Source organism: Natrix helvetica (genome assembly GCF_964273705.1).
Source record: "Natrix helvetica genome assembly, chromosome: 1".
Taxonomy (NCBI): Eukaryota; Metazoa; Chordata; class Lepidosauria; order Squamata; family Natricidae; genus Natrix; species Natrix helvetica.
Window position 1 is genome coordinate 241,202,692 of NC_138548.1, and position 21,298 is coordinate 241,223,989.

Genomic DNA, 21,298 nt, shown 5'->3' on the forward strand with positions numbered 1-21,298 from the left:
TATTCCCAACTTTTCTGGTGAAGCTTTGCATTAACAGAACTTTGGTCAACTTCACGAGCAGGACAGGCCTATTCCATATCTCACCATCCCTCCTTACCCAGGATCTTGAACTTAAAGAAGATACAAAGGTGGAGGATTGAAATTCACACCTCTGATGTGCTCATCAAACTGTCCTGGCTGTCCTCCCGAGGACAGATGGCATGCATTCGTACTAGAGGCTGCTTTTTCTTTGGACAATGGTCCTTGGGTTCAATGATGGGAGGCCCACTCCTTGGTACCTGCTAAGGAAATAGAAGAATATCTTGGTTTACAAGACAGTGAAGAGTCTGTGGAGCTTATGTGCCAAACCGCCGTCTTTCGTAATCCATGGTTGCCAACAGATGACCCATAGATACTGGTTTTCACTTCTCAAAATAGTTTCGATCAACTGAGGGTTTCAAGCAAAGCTTTTTAAAAATTTTAAATAAACTGCTGTAGATTAAGTCACTGGCCTTAGTTGGATCCTTGCCATATGAAGTATTTCCTGCTAATGATAAAGATAGTATCAGTTTTAACACATATTGGGCAGTATGTCACAGGTGCGTGCAAAGCCCAGTTTCATCCCAAGCATGTTCATGCTATTCTGTCCTAGTTAGAATATATAATCTAGTCCAAATGTTGCAAGTCAGTCAGTGGTGGGTTTCAAATTTTTTTAGAACTTCTTCTGTAGAAGTGGCCTGCTTTGTGGGAGTGGCTTGCCGGCCATGTGACCAGGTGGGAGTGGCTTACCAGCCATGTGACTGGGTGGGCGTGGCCAACTTGTAAAATGTGGTGAAACTCACTTAACAATGCTCTTGCTTAGCAACCAAAATGTTGGCTCAGAAACTCTGGCATTTGAAGCACGCAAGCCTTAAAGCTGTCAAGTTACAAGACCCTTGCACCCCTAACCCTTTAGGGAAAAAAACCCCAGGGGTGTTCAAACTTGACAGTTTTAAGACTGTGGACTTCAACTCCCAGAACTCCTCCTCTCGCTCTTCATCTTAATGATGTGCAGATGGGCGGGGGAAGGGAGCTGGAACCAGTTCTAAACGGCACTGTAGATTTGTGGAACCTCTTCTATAGAAGAGGTTAGAACTTGTAGGAACCCACCCCTGAAGTCAGTGTACCTTGCAAATCAACTAGGAGATACAAATAGTGCATTCATATCCCGCCTGATAAAAGTGTAATTCAGTGAGTCACACAAAGATAGAAAGAGAATAGTGTGGAGATGGGAATAACCTTAGGAGAGAGGAGGAAGAGCTGCAGGCAAGACAACCATCATACAAATGATATATTACTGCCTACAGAAGCAGAAAAGACTCTCCCTAGTTTCCTGGGAAGTAAAAGAGGGGAGAAATACATTCAGACTTGTAAGATTCTTTTACTGTTATCTAGCACTAAAGGCAGTGGTGAAATTCAATTTTTTTAATACTAGTTCTGTGGGTGTGGCTTAGTGGGCGTGGCGTGGCTTGATGGGCGTGGCTTGGCTTGATGGGCGTGGCTTGTTAGGCATGGCAGGGGAAGGATACTGCAAAATCTTCATTCCCACCCCATTCCAGAGGAAGGATAGTGCAAAATCCCCATTCCCTCCCTACTCTGGGGCCAGCCAGAGGTGGCATTTGCCGGTTCTCCGAACTACTCAAAATTTCCGCTATCGGTTCTCTAGAACCTCTCAGAACCTGCTGGATTTCACCCCTGACTAAAGGTAATGTTAATACGCATAGTTTGTGGTCTTCCTTGTCTTGAAGGAAATAGCTACTTAAAAAGGAATCAGATGGGGAAATTGAGAACACAAAATAAAATTCCATTTATTCTACAATAACTGCATTTTGGATTTTAGGAAGCAGGCTTTTAAATATTAGGATAGTGCTAGAGGCATTTTGGGAAAGCATAGATTTATCCCTTTCTCCCCTAAGCCCAACCACAATCATAACTTACAGTAAGCACCGAATCTCCCATGCTGGCTTTTTTCCTGACTTCACAAATTTCATTTGTGAGCTCAAAGACTTTACGGCGAAGAGAATCTTTCTCCAGGAGGCTTTGGGAAATCCCCAACTGAGCAGAGTCTCTGGCATTATAGGCCTACAAGAATTAGATAGAGACCACTACGTATGAAGGTTTTGAGATTTTAAAAAATGACAGAAATAAGGTATAGGCAACAATAAGCACATTTCATGTAGCAATTTAAATGGTTTTAGTGATCAACTTAGAAATGCTGAGAATCAATCCAAAGAAAGGGGCATACTATAGTAACCAATAATACTATAGTAATTTTAAAAACACAGGTAGTCCTCGACTTACAACAATTTGTTTAGTGATCATTTTAAAGTTACAATGGCACTGAAAAAAGTGTCTTTTTGGCAAGTAGTTCATGTTTATGACGGTTGCAATGTTCTGGGTGATCCCCTTTTGCGACCTTCTGACAAGCAAAGTCAATGGGAAAATCAGATTCACTTAACGACCGTGTTAATAACTTAACAACTACAATGATTCCCTTAACAACTGTGGCAAGAATGGTCATAAAATGGGACAAAATTCACTTAATAAATGTCTCACTTAGCAACAGAACTTTTGGGCTCAATTGTGGTCATTAAGCTGAGGACTACCTGTATTGACGGTAGCATTGGACATAGTGAACAACTGGAAAGCTGCATGAAGCCTAGATTGCAAAGTACAAAATCAAATAAAAAACTTTTTAGGGGTCCAAAGGTACTGCGTTCTACCAGTGGTGATCATTTTAAAGTTACATGACTTTACGTGAATCCAGGTATTTAACTTGGCAATCACTGCAAGGTTCAAATCATGTTAAGATGTCTGCCAGCAAGACAGTCTCTCATCTTTTGACAACCTTTTTGTCACTTTGAGTGAAAAGCCCTCATTCCATGCTAACCACATTGTCTCATACCTGATCTCTTTCTTTCTGTAGATCAGCTATTTGAGCCTGAAGGGCACTGATTTGCTCCTTGTAGATCTCACAGTCCACCTTCATCTTTTGACATTCAATTAAAGTATTTTCCTTTTCTTCCCAACACTGCACGAAGACACAAATACAGCAAGATGAAAGAATGTAGTCTTGGTATCATTTTTTTTTTCCTATTTAGGGCCCGTTGCTCGTAGGACATGTAATATTGGAAAGTCTTACAAAACCAGTAGTCTAATGTGGCCTAAATTCTCCTTAACCTCCTATTAGGAACTGATGTCTGAGAACCAAGATGAAAACTTTGTATAATTTGTAAGCCACCCAGAGTCATCTTATAGGGGAAATGGGTGACATTGAAATTTAATAAATAAATAAATAAAAACGGTTTGCCTATAACCACCTTGCAAGCACAAGGCAACAGTGCTGTTGAAGACTTTGGGATTAGTAGCTCAAGATTATTGGCTACTGTATTAGGGTCAGTGGTGGGATTCAGCCAGTTTGCACCACTTCGCGGGAATCGGTTGTTAACTTTCTGAGCAGTTTGGTGAACCGGTTGTTGGAAGAAATCATTAGGGCAGAGAACCAGTTGTTAAATTATTTGAATCCCACCACTGATTAGGTCTATAATGCATATAATTCTGTATGTAAAACCAACGTTACAAAATATCTACTCTTCTTTAATCCTGTTAGATCAGATCAAATTAAGTCATTGTTCTTAAACAGGGTTGTCCTTGAGCACTGAAGGGGGACTGGTCTTACTGCAATTAATATACCATATTTTTCGTAGTATCAGACACACCTTTTTTCCTCTAAAAAGAGGCTGAAAATCTGGGTGTGTTTTATACACTGAATACAGCAGAGATGTAGAACCCGGAGAACTCTGCAAGCCCCCCCCCCCCCAAGGCTATTCATGCCTTTTTTGGGGGGGGAATGGGCTGTTTTTGGGAGGTTTGCAGAGTGCAAAAACTTTTTTTTCCCTTTTGGAAAGCTCTTTAACTGATTGATGAGAATTACATTGATCAAGTACTGTCCCAGCAGAAACAAAGTCTTAGGTGCTGCAGATTGTCAGCGATTTCCTTCTCCAGCACATGGATAAATACACCTGGAAACATCTACCTACCTACCTACTCTCTCTCTCTCTCCCTACCTACCTACTGTATTTCTCTCTCTCTCTCTCTCTCCCTCTATCTACCTACCTACCTACTCTCTCTCTCTCTCCCTACCTATCTACTGTATCTCTCTCTCTCTCTCTCTCTTTCTCCCTCCATCCCTCCCTCCCTCTCTCTACCTACCAATCTACCTACCCTCTCTCTCTCCCTACCTATCTACTGTATTTCTCTCTCTCTCTTTCTATTTCTCTCTCTATCCCTCTACCTACCTACCTACACACACACTCTCTCTCCCTACTATATTTCTTTCTCTTTCTCTCCCTCTCTATCCTTCTATCTACCTACCTACTTTTTTAAAAATTTGCCTCTTCAAAACCTTGGTGTGTCTTATACTCTGGTGCGTCTTATACTCCGAAAAATACAGTACTTTTAATTTTCACATGGCTGCTGCCATATACATAAGAGACGAACTACTTCCTGATCCCCAGTGTGGTAGGATAGGCACATGGGAGAGTGGCAATTCCTGAAAGTATATAAAAGGTGCCTCTCCTAGGCACAGAAAGAGACTTTCTCCCTCCTCTTGCATAGAGGCAGGTAATTTCAGGTACCACGGCATTCTCACCTGTTTTCGCTGATTCTCAGCAAGTGCTGCTTGCTCTCTCAGTGAGTGAAGTCGATTCAGCAATTCCTGTTTGCCCTCCAGAGCATCATCCAAGTTTTGCTCTAGAATATCTTTCTGCACCTGGGCAGGTAAGGCAGGCTCATTAGAGAAGATTTTTCAACCCAACCCCTGTCCCACGCCACACCTAGAGACGGATAGGGGTACCCCTATGGAAGAGGCTCTCAAGCTGTGCTACCGCCACCTAACCAGTGGTGGGTTCCTATCAGTTCAGACTGGTTCGGCCAAACTGGTAGTGGTTTGGCGGCCAGGGTCACTGGAACCGGCAGTGACCCAGGCCTGCCACACCCCCAAACTGGTTTCCTGGGTGGTGCCGTAGGTGCTGCCATCTTGTTTTTTGCTTCTGCGCATGCACAGAACAATTATTATTGCACTGTGCATGCACGCACAGCGCACATCAAGCACGCGCACAAAACACCCACGAGCGAACCCGCAGTAGTGACTGCCGGAACCCGCCACTGCATCTAACTGCAGCCTGAAAAAGAACATTGTGCAGTTGTAGGAGACTTATACAAAGGCATGCTAAATCTTGATTAAGCCCCCATCGTGCAAACGTCTTTGGCTTCCCTTTGCAAGAAGCTGCCCTTGGACAAGCAAGCTTTGGATGTTCTACCTCCTGCAAACTTGTATGGTTTTCTTCACAAGGTATCTCCCCTCGTTTGCCCCAAAGAAGCCTGAAATTGAATTCTGGTGAAATTACTAATAATTATGTGTTATGGATCTCTTATCCTCGCTATTATCCCTAGGATCATTAGGAAAGCACAGCTGACAACTTCTTTTACCACACTGAAGGTTTCCAGCTCCAAGAGTGACTTGAGATGCTCGTTCTCTTCTGTCAGCTTTAAGAGCTCCTCTGTCTGCATCTGCGTATCCCCAGAAGTTCTTGAGGGACTTTCCCTTTGATGGCACAGTGACACTTGGGCTCTCTGCAGTTCTTGCTTCATCAGGTAGAGCTACCATGGACAGGTACACAGAAAGAAAGAAAGAAAGAAGCTGTGAACAAGGCAAGCAGAACTGGAAAAAAAAATTAACAGGTAATCCTCAACGTACGACTGCAATTGAGCTCAAAACTTCTGTTGCTAAGTGAGATATTTGTTAAATGACTTTTGTCCCATTTTACCACTTTTCTTGCCACTGTTGTTAAGTGAATCACTGTAGTTGTTAAGTTGGTAAGACAGTCGTTAAGTGAATCTCATTTTCCTATTGATTCTGCTTGTCAGAAGGTTGCAAAAAGTGATTATATGACCCCAAGACACTGTAACCGTCATAAACATGAACCAGTTGCCAGTATCCAAATTTTGATCACGTGACTGTGGGGGTGCTACAACAGTCATCATAAGTACAAAAAGTGGTCATAAGTCACTTCTTTCTGTGCCGTCGTAACTTTGAACAGTCACTAAATGAACTGCTGTAAATTGAGGACTACCTGTATTATTTGTGCAGTTCCCGCCACATCAGTCCTGAGCTTCTTTCTTTAAGAATGTATTTATTAGCTTTTATCCCGCTTTATTATTTTATAGGTAACTCAAAGCAGCAAACATACCTAATAATTCTACTTCCTCCTGTTTTCCACAGCCTCAATTTGTGGCAGATCCCATTACTAAGTGCTAAATGGAAGCTGTCTTACAGCCCAAGGATATGGATAGCCCCCCGAACACAGTTAAATTGCACTAAAGATCTGATTGATTGCAGCACAAGAGGAAAAGGGGGAGAAAAAGCAAATGCTAGAGAAATCATAACAGCTAATTATTCTTCTATTTTCTTGAACTTATCTCACCACCCCAATAATACCCCAAGACTCAGTTGCAAGGAACAGCCCTCCCCACTCCTGATTTTTAGGCATCAGATTGATTTTTTTAATAAAAAAAAACTCTGTATTATTTTTCAGTTTGGAAGGATTTCTACCTTAAATCTGCATAATTTGGGATCCTGCAATATCATCCCCAATTGGTATATAACTAAAAGTCCATCAATTCTACTATGGTCTGCTAGACATGCAAGATTAAGCTAGGTTATCTCTGTTGGTTTTCCATTTGTTGGTTGAGCTGCATCGTTCATCTTCAGCAGCAGCAGCAGGAGTATCCATGGAAACAGGATACTGAGATAGATGGCCCATGTGAGCGAACATCTCTCATATTCTATTGCACTTCCAAACAAAAGTGGACAGCTACAGATGACTGCAGGTTACAAGCAGAACCATTCTGGTGCTCTAGCAAGTATTTTGCCTACAGTTATCCTCCTCTTAACCAGCAAAATGCCAAGGTACGTTCGGCAGGTCAGACCATCTGCAATCACTCTACCATGGTACCCAGGACCTGCTAATATGATGTCACAAACCCTAAAAAGTTTCATGCACCCTCCTTTCACACCTCTTCCTGCATGCTTCGGCAGCGGGTAATAGCCAGGTCCTTCTCTTGAAGGGCACTGCTGTAGCGCAAAGAGAGCCCATAAAGTTCATCTTTAAGTTTGAGCGCCTCATGGAAGTGAGCACTGAGTTCCCTCTTCATCCGGTTACACTCAGTTTCAATGCCCCTCAGGCTTTCGGCCTCAGCTTCCAGTCGGGCATTGTTTTCCTTGAGTCTGCGGCAGTGTTGAAGCAGGGACACCTTCTGGCGTTTCTCCTGGTTTAGCTCCTCTTGCAGGCTGCTAACTGCTTTGGCCAAGCATTCTGTCAGCTGGGAACTTTCAATCAGATCTAGAGAAAAGAAGAAAAAGCTTAGGCGGGTCTCAAGTGCTTTTTCAAGAGGCAAATGGACTTTGTTTTTTTCCTCGAAGTTTCGCTTTCCATCCGAGAAGCTTCTTCCGTTCTGACATCAGAATTGAGGTCAGTTCTAAAGTCAGAACGGAAGAAGCTTCTTGGATGAGAAGCAAAACATATTCAAGGAAAAAGAAAAATCCAATTGCCTTTTGAAAAAGCACCTTTGGGACAAAAATGCTTAGAGTTCCCTCAACACCCAGACCTGAACACCATAAAGCTTCCACTTCAATCAGCAGAATGATAACACTAAGGTATCAAAGGCTCAGCTATGTATTATTATTATTATTTACTGCACACTAAGAATATATTGTGCATAGGTAAAGTTAAAGGTTCCCCACGCACTTATGTGCTAGTTGTTCCCAACTCTAGGGGGCGGTGCTCATCTCCGTTTCAAAGCTGAAGAGCCAGCGCTGTCCGAAGACGTCTCCGTGGTTATGTGGCCGGCATGACTAAACGCTAAAGCTGCACGGAACGCTGTTACCTTCCCACCTAAGGTGGTTTCTATTTTTCTACATGCTTTCGAACAGCTAGGTTGGCAGAAGCTGGGACAAGTAACAGGAGCTCACTCCGTTACGGAGCACTAGGGATTCGAAATGCTAAACTGCCAACCTTTCTGATCGACAAGCTCAGCGTCTTAGCCACTGAGCCACTGCGTCCCTAAATATTGTGCATATACAGAGGGAAAACTGATAGGTGAGGAAGAGATGTCATTCTGAATTATCTCCCCTGGAGAATCAAATACTGACACTCAAACCAGACCCAGCTTGGTGAATCAACTTTCAAATTGCCACAAAGTGATTAGGAGAGCTTACAGTTTCATCTGTTTTGCCTAGAAAAACAATCCAGGTAAGAATGGGTGAGGTAGGAAGGATGGAAAAAGCTCACCGCTAAAATTGTTGTGGTCTATGGAAGGCTCCAGGCCAGTAATGAGCACATAAATATCAGGATTGTGAAGTTTCAAGCTTTCCAGAAAAGCGAGAGCCCCGTTTTTCCCACGGGATTTCAAGAGATCCAGCATATGGCCTAAAAGAGATCAGGAAGATCAGTAATGTAAAATGATGGGAACTAAAAAGTCCAATAACCTATAGTTACCCAGGCAGAGTAAGATGAAGGACATGTGCCATATAGTTATTCCTTTCTCCAGGAATAACACTGTAATTTAATAGTATTTGAGCAAGCTTACTTGCAAATCTCCTTTGGTTTCACTAAAAGCAGTATCTTTTAAATGCAGTGTTGCCCTGTATGTCTTAACCTGTAAATCAGTGGTTCTCAACCTGTTGGTCGGGACCCCTTTGGGGGTCGAACGACCCTTTCACAGGGATCGCCTAAGACCATCGGAAAACACATATTTTTGGAAAAATACGGAAAACATAAAACAATTTTATGGTTGGGGATCACCACAACATGAGGAACTGTATTAAAGGGTTGCGGCATTGGGAAGGTTGAGATCCACTGCTGTAAATAAAGAACCAGCCTGCCACTTAAACTGGAACACTTCTTCATTTACCTGTGATAGAACTGTAACATTATACATTTTGTATGTTGTGTAATCTAGTTTATAGAATGGACTACAGATTCCATAGGGTTCTACTATACCTATCCAAGGAAATAATCTCTCCCTCTTTCTCCCTCTTTCTCCCTCTTTCTCTCTCTCTCCCTCCCTCCCAGATAGAACCAATGCTACTTTAGATAGAACGAGGTGGCTCTTTCAGTAACCAGATTTTGGATAGCAGCAAAACATTTAATTTGTGATATTTATATTGTGAAGAATAGGAAGGGCAAGGAATTTATTGCTCCATTTATGTCCCAAAGTAATTTGGCTAGCTTTGGCTACTATGCATCAGCTTCTTGGTGCCCTTTGACAGAGTAGTGCTGGAGCCAAGATATAATCCCACTGGACATCACAAGTTTTTATAACTGTTTCTCCATCATCTAAAGCTTTCCTGTGCTCTGCATATGCTACAGTACCATACACCACACTGCTATAAACTTTCCAATAGAGTATCTTGGGTGCTTACCGACTCTCATGGCTCTATTTGTGAACTGGGGGCTGTGCAGGATTTCTTCCTCATCCAATTGACCCAGCACCTTGGCCTGCCGTAAGTAGGGGGTAAGACGACTGGGGGAGACGCCCCTCACAATTCTGTAACGATGGCCCTCCACCATCTCCCATAAGCGATCTTCATCCATATCCCGAAGTTCTTGATCAACGAGGCTGGGATCATCTACTCCTGTCTCCCCCATAATGGAAACCTAAAAGGATAACAGATGTCGATAGTTTTTGGAAGCCAGTAATGAAAGAGTAACTGTACTTCATAAAATCTATCTCCGATTATACACAGATATGAAGCACGGCAGAAATTAAATCCTAGAGGAAATGGGCAAAACCCTTTGGCTTTGAAAATATTCTATAATCTTGCTGTTTTATCCAAATTACATTATTTCAGCTCCTTTTTACATCTGGTCTGACTGTCATTACTGATTTTTGCTACATTAGATTGAGTTGTATTACTATTGCTTTGGTTTTAAATTGTATTGTTCTATTTTTAAATAATCATACAATGCCTATAGAAACCTTTTAACCAGTAATTTAATTGATTGATCACTTTAAGGCTAAAAATGAACGGTTGAGATCTAGATTAGGTTCTCTCTGTTTGAAATGTTACTGTTACTTATTGCTCAAAATAGCATAGTCTATAGTCAGAGCTATAAATAAAATAAAATAACAAAGTGAATCTTGGTGCAAAAGTCTATATTCCAAAATTTATTTATTTATTGTCTTCAGCATCAAGAGTTCAGTTAACATAAATGGCCAGAATATGATAATTTGATGAGTTGCCTCCCAAGGCTATTGAAACCCTTTTATTCCAAACAGCATTTGGCTTGGCTGCCTTTCCCAGATTTTATTTTAAAAATATTAAATAAAAAAATGCTTTTATTTAAAAATCAATACATTTCAATTTCACAGTGATGTTCCAATGTATGCTACCGGTAGTTTGTTTTTAATGAGGGAGGGTTGGAAAGGCCAAACGCACCTCTTAGGGAAGAAAATGTTTAACCAGGATTAAAGACATCAACTGAACATCACATAGACCAGGGGTGTCAAACTCAAAGCCCGCAGGCTGGATCCAGCCCGCAAGGTGCTTAGTTCTGGCCCATGGGGCTGCCCTGAAAACAGTGACGGACCAGCCCGCAGTTCCTCTGCCAGTGAAAATGGAGCTTGGGAGGCAGCCCTCTCAAGCTCCGTTTTCACTGGCAGAGGGTTGCAGGAGGTCATTGCAGCTGAAAACAGTGCTCGGGAGCCCGTTTTCATTGGCAGAGTACTTGGTCCATCACAGGCGCCCCCGACACAAGTGAATTTGAGCTGGCCATGCCCACCCTGCCTCCCAAGATCAAACCCAACCCTGATGTGGCCCTCAATGAATTTGAGTTTAACACCCCCGACATAGACAAATGTCTCGCTACAGATCTACATGACTGAACATGTTTATAACATGAGAATTAGGCCTTCAGACAGTCAATCCCTCAACTTGGAATTCGAGCTCTAAATTACTGAATTTGTTCCGGGGTCATGTGATCACTTTTTGCAACCTTCTGGCAAGCAAAATCAACGGGGAAGCCAGGTTCACTTAGTAACCATATTACTAATTTAACAACTACAATGATTCACTTAACAACTGAGACAAGGAAGGTCATAAAAGAGGGCAAAACACACTGAATGTCTTTTAAACCTGTTAAAACACTGAATAAATGTCTTACTTCGCAACAGAAATATTAGGCTCAATTATGGTCATAAATTGAGGATTACCTGTAATCCTCAATTTATGTAAGCAACTCTGTGAAGTATGATAGCCAAAAAGACAAACTTTTGTATAAGTAGAGATTTAAACTAGGATTATTCAGTCCTAATTCAACATTGTACAAACGAAAAGCCAGGTTTTCTAGACACCCCTATTAAAGTCTAGTTTCTGGTCAGTTATCTGAATGGAATCAGAGGAGACCATTGTTCTAGCTCAGTACTTCGAAACCCTGAACAAGCTATTTCATCCTCACTTTGCCCTTGGGCTCAATTTCCAACAACTGAGTTACAAATCCTCTCACTTAAGATCTAGGAGCCCTTTCCTCCTCCTTCAGGCCAGTCTTCCCGCTGGCCGGTCAAGCTGAAAGCAAAAGAAGAGACCCCCCCCTCACTCGTCTTACCTGTTCCTGTTGATCAACAGAGTTAAACGTTGTTGTGGGCATGTTATCACAGCATGTCTTAGAGGGAAACTGATTTTTAAGCAGGAGCTGACAAACTGGTTTTTCGGGAGGGTAGTTCTGCGTGGCTGGGATATTTTCTTTATCCAATTCAAGTTCTTCCCTTTGGCTCAGGGCCAAGCCAAAAGTGCAGCAGACGTATACACCTTTATTGTAACATTCAAAGATCTCTTTAGCTTGGGAGATAACCAGTCCCCTCTCCGCTTGGTTTTAGCCGAAGAAAAAAATAATACCACAAAGTTCAAAGATTAACGCCATGGTGACTCAGTTCTCGTAGCAACACCTAAAGATAGACACTGCTTTCTTATCTGTGAATGGAATAGTAAGCACAGTGATTTCTAATTAACAATGATCACAATGGCCAAAATCTCTTGAGTAGGGATACTTCCGTGAAAACAACATGTTGAAATCCATGGTCACACATTCCTGTAAATTTATTTGCAATGTGCATTTTCTGCTTCTTAGCTCAGCATGGAGCTTAGTTTGATTAAATATTAAAATCAGAATGTCCTGATAGTTATCTTGAGGGTTGGGAAGGGGAGGGAGTAATTATAATCTCATTCTTATAGAAATACGGCAAGCACAACAGCAAATATTGTGGATAATAAGCCCCATATTTAAATCAATAGAAATAGAATGGCAAAGTCTTCTAATGTTAACAGATTAAATATACTGCTAAACAAGTGGTACAGAAATATGCATTTCAGGAACATCTCCAAATCAAAAATAAGTTATTTATTTAGACTTGGATGAAATTAAGAAATTGTTAGTTCTACTCAGACATCAAATTGTATATCTATAGCGTTCTGCTGTAGCTTACAGCAATACTTCCCAAACTGTGTCTTCCTCTTGAATTAAATTACAACTCCTATCATCTCCAGGTTTCAATACTCAGGAGTATTGTCATCTGAAGCACCTTGAGGACACCAGTTTGATAATTTTTATCTTAAGAGTGTGGAAATAATTGACTGTACATAGTAATATAAAAATCCCACTTATTTAAGGCATTCTTACTAGCCATTGAGTTCAGTGACTGGACATGAAAAGTATTGTGCTGTAAATCTTACTTAAACTTTTGAAGAAAAGAGTAATAGAAAACTAAATTTCCTACCTTGGTGTGAAAATGTACACCACAGAGGGTTGCTTTATGATATGAGGCTGTAGTCAAAAAGGAAGTATTTCTTCATATAGTTTTATGCAATGGTAATGATCATAGTTAATTATTTAAAATACTTATATAGCCACCCATCTTATAACCAACTGGGCGGCTCCCAATCAAAAGTTACTTCAGCCTAAAAATATGCTGATGTATAAACATATTAAAAATATTTAGAAGTTGGGAATCTATCTGGTTAGTTAGGCTTGCAAAGGTTTAGAGCTGTTCATGGATTACTGGCTGTTAAATAGTTCAAGAGTCAGTTTCAAAAACTGAAACTGAAGTTTCATACATCTCAGTGTCAGATGAAAAACAATTAAATAAATGAACCCACTACTTGTCTGTTTGTTAAAATGTCTCCCTCAAAGGAAATAATTATAAGTTCCCCTAGCATAGAGAATATAGAGAGATCAGTTTTCCTTAAATGTATTGGATTTTGCAGACGTTTAGGATATCTAGAGAAAGGCCTGCAATCACCCTAAATGTTGTTTAATCTTTCTAATCTGTTAGGAAGGCGGTGAATAATAATTATTTTTTGCTTATCAATGGAAAAATATGCTGGAAACCTTCTAATGGCAGTTTAAGGAAGAAAGATGGGATGGTTAATTCTTACTTCCTCTGAAATTTCATCCTCATCTACAGAGATGTTGAGTTTTCATTAATTAGTTTAATACTTCTGGCCAGCCAAATTTTGGAGAAAGTCTATGCCTAGTACCACCTCTGATTCTTATTCTTACTTTTGAAACTCTTCCTAGTAATGTCAGCTTAATTTCATAACCAACACCGACACTTGCAAAATAACCTTAACTGCAACTATTGCAGATAACTTACAGTAACTGCAACAGCACGTGGAACAGTGTTGAATTTCTAAGAGTTGACGTCCAGGTTGGGGAAGTTAGACTTGACTTCAGACTTGACCTTAGCAGCTCGTTGCTATGTGCAGGACAGCCAGAAGAGAGTATAAATGCAACACATCCTCTGGGTAAGCATTTAAAATCTTTGCATCTTAGCATACCTGGAAAATACAAGTCTCTGCAGCAGGAAGAACAGAAGAAAACTAAAGGAGATTTTAATATAAAGTATAATATTAAGTGACATCTTAAATTATAAGGATTGTGGATGTTTTTATACTTTTTAATAAGCAGAGAAATATCCACCATAAGCCTTAAGTTGATGCATTCATTCATATCCTGTGAAAGACATGTGGTACTTCATCCAACATCAAATGAATCAAAAAAAAAAATCTGAAGGAACTTACTGTCTACATTCTGATGACTTTCAAGGATGAATTTGAACTTTATGGGAGAGACCATAATGCTGAAAAATGCTCCCTTTGTGGGAGGACCAAGGGTATGGTTCAAATGAAAACACGGGTCCCTCGATCTGCTTTCACAAGCCTACCATAAAGCAACCCGTTCAAGCTCCTGAGTTGAACAGCAGGGTCCTCCAACAGCAAAGTTGCAGGATGCCTGTGTCAGAAATGCCTGAGATGTTAGAATTCTAATGGCAGTTTAGAATTAGGTCTTCTGATTTAGTACGGGCAGTCCTTGACTGATAACCTTTCATTTAGTGAGCATTCAAAGTTACGACGGTGCTGAAAAAAGTGATGGATGAGAATTTTTCATATGACCTGTTGCAGCATCCCCCTGGTCACGTGATCAGAATTTGGATGCTTGGCAACTGGCGTGTATCTAGGACAGTTGCAATCTCCCAGGGTCATGGGATTGGCTTTGGCGATCTTCTGACAAGCAAAGACGATGGGGAAGCCAGATTCACTTAACAATCATGTTACTAACTTAACAACTGCAGTGATTCACTTAACAACTGTGGCAAGGAAGGTTGTAAAATGGGGCAATGCTCACTTAACAACTGACTCACTTAGCAATAGAAATTTTGGGCCCCATTGTGGTTGTAAATCAAGGTACTTTTTTTGGTCTTTATGACCCATTATTTGACAGATAGAATTCATCACTGTGGCCCTCTGTCAGTAACAGACTCCAATTTTGTGTGACAAAATGTTACTTGCTTTGATGACAGCTACTCCAGTTATTCAAGCGAAAGAAGCTGCTCATGAGACTTGCAGAGCCAGTCAGAGAGGCCTCACCTGGGTTGGTCGGAAAAGGCGGATCAAGTTACATTACTGGAAAACCCATGATTGCAGACAGGCAAGGGGGAAAAAAAACTAAGAGGTGAGCAATTCCAAAGCTTGGCAGAGGAAATGACAGAACAGCTCTGGGCTTTTTTTTTTTTTTTACAATGCACTAAAAATAGTCTTAAAGAATCCAAGGTCCATGGTTAACGATGATCTTTCCCTGAACATTGAAGTACCATTGGTGTTCTATGATGCCTGGTTCTGAAATGCTTGTCTTCAATTCCAGATCAGAAAAAAGAATGTCTAGCAATCCAGATTTCATGAATCCTGGAATTAAAAAGAGGTTCTATGGCCAAGTCCTCTTAATTTATTCCATGCAAGGAGGTAGCATATAATGTAATAGGTAAATTGTACGATTCAGCAATAATGTAATAGGTAAATTGTATGATTTTTCTATTTGCTAGGGGACAGGATAACATATTTTATAATAACCACTTTGGAACAAAACTGGTGGTTGAAACATCGTCCATAGAACTCCTCTTGTCATTTTCAATCCTGAGATTTGCTGCATAAAATTAAACCTATGTTTCTTAAATTTGGCAACTTTTAAGATGTGTGAATTTCAACCTCTAGATGTCCCAAAAGTGCTTTTTCAAGAGGCAACTGGACTTTATCTTTTTTCTTTGAAGATGTTTTGCTTCTCATCCAAGCAGTTTCTTCACCTTTAAAGCTTCTTGGATGAGAAGTGAAATGTCTTCAAAGAAAAATCAGAAAGTCCAGTTGCCTCTTGAAAAAGTCCTTTTGGGACAACCATGACCTGGATGACTGAGAATCTCCATAGACATTCAACTCCTAGAATTCCCCAGCCAGCATGCTGAGTTAAGCAATTGGGAGGAGAAATTGTATGTTGACTCACTCCCTTTGCTATTCTGAATCATTCCCTTTCTTCAGGCTCAATTCTTAAGAGATTCTTCAATTCAGGTCCTTCAGAATGCCAGTCTTCTCCACCTCTAGCACACAACTTCATTCTGTATTTATAAACACAGACCTTTAAGTAGTGCTGCCTGTGCTTTGAATTAATTAAACTTAGTCCATCTCTTACAGTAGCCACAACTCTTTTCAGATTTCAGTAGAAGCCTGAAAAACAACAGGCTGTTTTGTTGAATGGCTAAGACATGCTAGGGCCTATGAAACATTTTCTCTAAATACTGTTTCCCTGAAAATAAGACCTCCACAGGCAATAAGCCCAATCAGGGTTTTGAGTCCACGTGCTAAAATAAGCCCTCCCCCGAAAATAAGCCCTCCCTGAAAATATTGCAACACAGCAGCAGCCATGAGGTGACCCCGCTCGCCGCCTCCTGCACCTCAAAAATAATAAGACCTCCCCAAAAATAAAGCCAAGTGTTTATTTCGGGTGTCAAAACAAAATAAGACCCTGTCTTATTTTCGGAGAAACAGTATTTTCAAAGTGCACCTAGTCTTGTCTTTGATGCTTTGACTTCTCCTGATGTTATAAGAAATGCAATAGGCAATTCATCAGGTTTTTTTTTACTGAACAGCTGATTTCTTGTCCGAGATGTCAATTTTTAGAGCAAGTCCCTGAATCTCTTTATAAATGTTTCCATCATCCTTTAATCCAGTTTGTAAAAATCTTTTTACTCAGTATTCTTTGTACCATTTAAGCTCTTTCATGATTACCCTTAAGAATTTCCACTTCAGTTGTAATATTTTTTATTTATTCATTTAAAACTTTTGCATAGCTTGCTATCTGGGCATCTTCCAGTCAAGAATAAAGCAACATATACTGGTACATAATAAAAACAAGAAACAATAAAACCAGTAACTCCAAAACACATAAACCTGGCACCCCCCCCCCCACCCACCCCAATGCCACCAACATAGTCTGTTCCATTGGGGAAGAGTCTGTTCCATTAGGGAAGAGCTACATCTTAAGTACTCTTTTTACATTTTCTTTTTATATTTATTCCTCTGTTGACATTCTTGAGAAAAATACCTTTAATTCTTTCTTGCTTGACTTTGGAAGCCTGTCTTCAGTCACTATTACATTATTCTAGCTGCCCAACTTTCACCCTTTGTTTTTTGCCTGGCTATAACAATTGATTGTTCTGAAAGCTACTTGAATTGTTTTTTTTTCCCCTTTGAAATGTTGGGAATTTTTTTTTTGGTTCAGTTATTCAATATCTATTCAGTTATTGACTTTTGACTCTTCTGATAGCAATTCATATTCTTTTTTGTACAAATTAAACACATGGAATCTTACAGTCAGACTATAAGACCAATGTATATTCTCCATAGCCTATTTTTGACATACCTTTCTCTTTACTGTTCTGCGTTTTACCTGAATATTTGAAACCAGCAATTCATGGTATGTTCTACAATACAAATCTGGAAACTCATAGCCACTTGGATTGTGCTTCTCCATCTTCTGTTTCCTGTTTTGTAATCTATTTGATTCCACTTGCTGCCCATCATTGATATTTACTTGATAGCCACTAATTTTGATATGATTTTGTCACTTATTTGATTGTAGCCGAGCAGGTACTTAAATGTCCTTTTTAGGTATCACAGTGGATCCATTTTGTGGACTGAGCCACAAACCACCTAATTGTCTGAATTAAATTGGCCCATTCTGGTTCATAAACATTCCCTTATTCTTAGGACATCCAAAATAGCATCTATCATATTTATTTCAACAATTTCAACTTTTCCTCGATTTTCCTATTCCATGTTCCAACTGAAAGAAGAAATTAGGAACTGTTCCTGAAGTATACAAACTCTTTTAATCAGTGCCAAAAAACATTGCTTGCTTTAAAACAAATATATAAATCATACCAAATTGTCAAACCAATGAACTCTTTTTCTTAATATAACCATCTGACAAAAATGCTGTACTGTAAATCTTTGTAACACTATATGGCATCCCATGTTATATCATTTCAACACAATTCTATAGAACATTTTGTCTAACTCCTGCATTAGATACAATACAATACAATATAATAGCAGAGTTGGAAGGGACCTTGGAGGTCTTCTAGTCCAACCCCCTGCCTAGGCAGGAGACCCTATACCAGTGATGGCGAACCTATGGCACGCGTGCCACAGGTGGCATGCGGAACCATTTGCCAGGGCACGCGAGTGACTTCCAGTTTGCTCGGAGGGTCGTTTTGAGCTCTCCAAAGGCTTCAGGGAACGTCTGGAGGCTTCTCTGACGTCTCCGGGGGGGCGGGGGAGGCTGTTTTTACCCTCCCCAGGCTCCTATAAAGCCTCTGGAGCCTGGGGAAGGCAAAAAAAGCATGTAAAAATGGGGGGGAGCACTTGTAGTGCGCGCATGCGCACTGGGGGGGTCGCGCATTGCATTATGGGTATGGCACGCTCGCACACGACCCCCCCGCGCTCCCCCTACTTATGACACATGAGCCAAAAAAGATTCGCCATCGCTGCCCTATACCGTTTCAGACAAATGTCTATCCAACACCTTCTTAAAGACTTCCAGATATCCTTGTATGATTTCAAACAGGAAGCAACTCTCAATTATGCAGATGAATATAGCATGGGGAGAACACCAACTTCATTTGGAATAAGCCTCATTTCCAGGAAATGAATATTTCTAGACTCAGTGCTTACAAATGTATAGAAAGTAAGAAGGAAGGCCTTTAGAAGTGAAGGAGAAGGATGGGCCATCAAGAAATCAAGCAAATACAAAAAGTGGAAGCTATTCTATTCCTGGATTTCTCTATTCAGGCAAGTCACAAATTCATCTAATTTGAATAGAGAAGAGGCTTCAAAGAGGCCTGGTCTTGGAACAACTCATTTTTCTGATGGGAGAACTAAGCTATTCCCTCAGTAAAAGATTGCAACTGGGAAGCAATCTATAGTCAAGAGAAAGAACTGCTTAAGCATTCTCCCCTGAGACTACCATGAGAACATCTGTCCGATACTGAGGAAAACTTTTGTCAAAAAGTCTGGATCAAGGAACTATTACAAATGGTTTTATATAAGCGTATAAAGCATTAGCATATAGACATGTTTGTCAAATTATTGTATTAATCCCGCAGCATGTGGTCAGTACATTGATTAGGACATTTGGTACTTTCATTTTTTCTACCCATCCCTAATTTCATTCACTTTCATTTTCCCCCCATCCCTAATTTTATAAAATTACAGAATATAATCAATGTCACTTGAAGATCAGCTACTCTACTCCAACTCCTTGTGCAATTCTGGGAAATATTACAACATTCTTAACAGAAATTATTTATTTTTCTCTAGGAGGGGGAGAAGGTGACATTTGAAAAACACAATCATTCAAACCATTAGGAATCTTGTCATGAAAGCTGGTAGCATCCAACCCGACCCAAATCTTGTTACATATCCAGCTTGGATGAAGAGCATAGCACCTGTGGCACATGGAGGGCAGGTGAGGTGTTGCTCTATGTCAGCTCCAGTGTGCACGCGCGCGCTGGCCAGCTGATTTTTGGCCTTCCATTTTGCCCTCCCCAGGCTTCAGGAGGCTTTCCTAAAGCATGAGGAGGGCAAAAAATGGCCCAATGGGCCTACCAGAAGTTCTTTTCCAAACTTCCAGTAGGCCCGTTGGCCCTATTTTTCACCATCCACAGGCTCTGGAGGCTTTCCTGAAACCTGGGGAGGGCGAAAAATAGGCACAATGGGCCTACCAAAAATCTGGAGATTTCAGTGAGGCCTGCGCGTATGCAACGGGGGGAGGGGGGAGGGGGGGCATTGCATTATGGGTGTGAGCACACATGCACTTGCACCCTTTTGGCATCCGAACAGAAAAACATTCACCATCACTGGCATGGGAGATCTCCTGCAGGCCTTAATGATCCTACTAGAACACCAGAGTAAAGGAAAAAAAGAAACTTTTTCCCCCCATTTACATTTCAGGCATGTTTTATCTTTCATTCAGATTGTTGTCTGACTGTCTTTTTTTCTTCTCAGGACCAAGTGATGACAAATTCTTCCCCCATCAGCAAAGAAAGTGGAATGGTAAGGACCTGAAAAAATGACAAAGGAAGTTAGATACAATTGCTCAGAACAAGTATCCTGTCATCAATGTGAGAAACATTATGCAGTAATGTAACTTATGTGGCTATGAATGGCCCTATGAAGCAGAGGAGAGAATGGAGCTTTAGAAGGTGCACTGGTGCTTCTTCAAAACACAAATGCACTTATCTGCTCTGAACTACAAAGTTAATTGGGGTATCACAAACCACACATAAGCTCCTCCCATGTGAATTCTGCAAAGCTTCTGCATTAAATGTGTCCTTAGCAATTAATGGAAGTTACTGCTTATCACTTGAGAAAAATCATCTATTATTACAGTAATTACCTTACAAAACTAAGCAAAAATACGTATCCAAATTGATGGGGGGGAAAAAAGGATGTGTGCAAAGTCTCTTCATCCACACTTTATATCATTTGAAACACAGGCAGTCCTCGACTAACAATCACAAATGAGACCAAAAGTTTATGTTATTAAGCAAGACAATTGTGAAGTGAGTTTTGATCCATCTTATGGCCTTCCTCGCCACAGTTGTTAAATGACTTTACTTAGAAAGTTGCAAACGGTGATCACATGACTCCGGGACCCTGCAACTGTCATAAAAACGAGTCCGTTGTCAAGGGTACGAATTATGATCATGTGACCATGGGGAAGCTGCAACTGTTGTGTGAAAAAGTCATAAGTCACTTTTTTCCGTGCCGTTGTATCTTTAAATGGTCACTAAATGAATGCTCGTAAATTGAGAACTATCTGTATTCACCTGTTGTCACCTGGGTGGGAGGTATAGAAAATGATGCTGCGTTAATGCCAGACAGGGCAGCCATTTCTGGGGCTGAGGGCCGTATTCGGCTTTAAGCAGCAAGAAAGAAAGGGGGGGGGAGCAATATTTAAAAAGTAATGGAAAATAAATATATGCATTCTGGCTGTAGCAATGTAGCAGTGTTTTCTAGGGAAGCGGTGCCCAATCTCTTGGGCACCAGGGACCACTTTTTCCGTGGATCAGAGGGGGTGTGGTTTTGCATGCTGCCTGCATCCCACAGATGGGTATGTTTGCGCGGCCCGGTTCCTGCTATGCTGCAGGCTTGGGACTGGTCCACAGACCCTGTGTTGGGGACTTCTGTTCTAGGGGACTTGGAAGGAGAATATTTTCCTTTATTTTCAATTGCTCCAAACCACTTTTCTCCTATGTATGCTTCAAGCACACTCCATCTAATTTATTACTGAGTAGAACGTTTTAATAGAAGAAAAAGCGTTGAAAAAAACCCAAT

At 40.8% G+C, this 21,298-nt stretch overlaps 2 protein-coding genes across 3 annotated transcripts in view; both read right to left on the reverse strand.

The window, feature by feature from the left end:
• The window catches only part of CARD14 (caspase recruitment domain family member 14), a 34,837-nt gene extending 21,950 nt beyond the window's left edge, over positions 1–12,887 (reverse strand). Inside the window, exons 1-10 of one of the 2 annotated variants that reach the window (XM_081935743.1) lie at positions 12,853–12,887; positions 11,685–12,049; positions 9,503–9,737; positions 8,370–8,507; positions 7,096–7,421; positions 5,509–5,679; positions 4,670–4,789; positions 2,924–3,049; positions 1,957–2,100; positions 150–281 (exon numbers count right to left, since the gene is read on the reverse strand). In XM_081935743.1, coding sequence (XP_081791869.1) covers positions 150–281; positions 1,957–2,100; positions 2,924–3,049; positions 4,670–4,789; positions 5,509–5,679; positions 7,096–7,421; positions 8,370–8,507; positions 9,503–9,737; positions 11,685–11,726 — 1,434 coding nt within the window. In that variant the 5' untranslated portion in view covers positions 11,727–12,049; positions 12,853–12,887. Of the gene's footprint in view, positions 1–149; positions 282–1,956; positions 2,101–2,923; positions 3,050–4,669; positions 4,790–5,508; positions 5,680–7,095; positions 7,422–8,369; positions 8,508–9,502; positions 9,738–11,684; positions 12,084–12,852 lie in introns of those variants that run through there. The other variant, XM_081935744.1, reaches the window with a different exon arrangement.
• A 3,694-nt stretch (positions 12,888–16,581) lies between these two features.
• The window catches only part of GAA (alpha glucosidase), a 30,590-nt gene continuing 25,873 nt past the window's right edge, over positions 16,582–21,298 (reverse strand). The window contains exons 20-21 of the mRNA XM_081936343.1: positions 16,740–20,022; positions 16,582–16,688 (exon numbers count right to left, since the gene is read on the reverse strand). Coding sequence (XP_081792469.1) covers positions 19,963–20,022 — 60 coding nt within the window. The 3' untranslated portion in view covers positions 16,582–16,688; positions 16,740–19,962. The remainder of the gene's footprint in view (positions 16,689–16,739; positions 20,023–21,298) is intronic.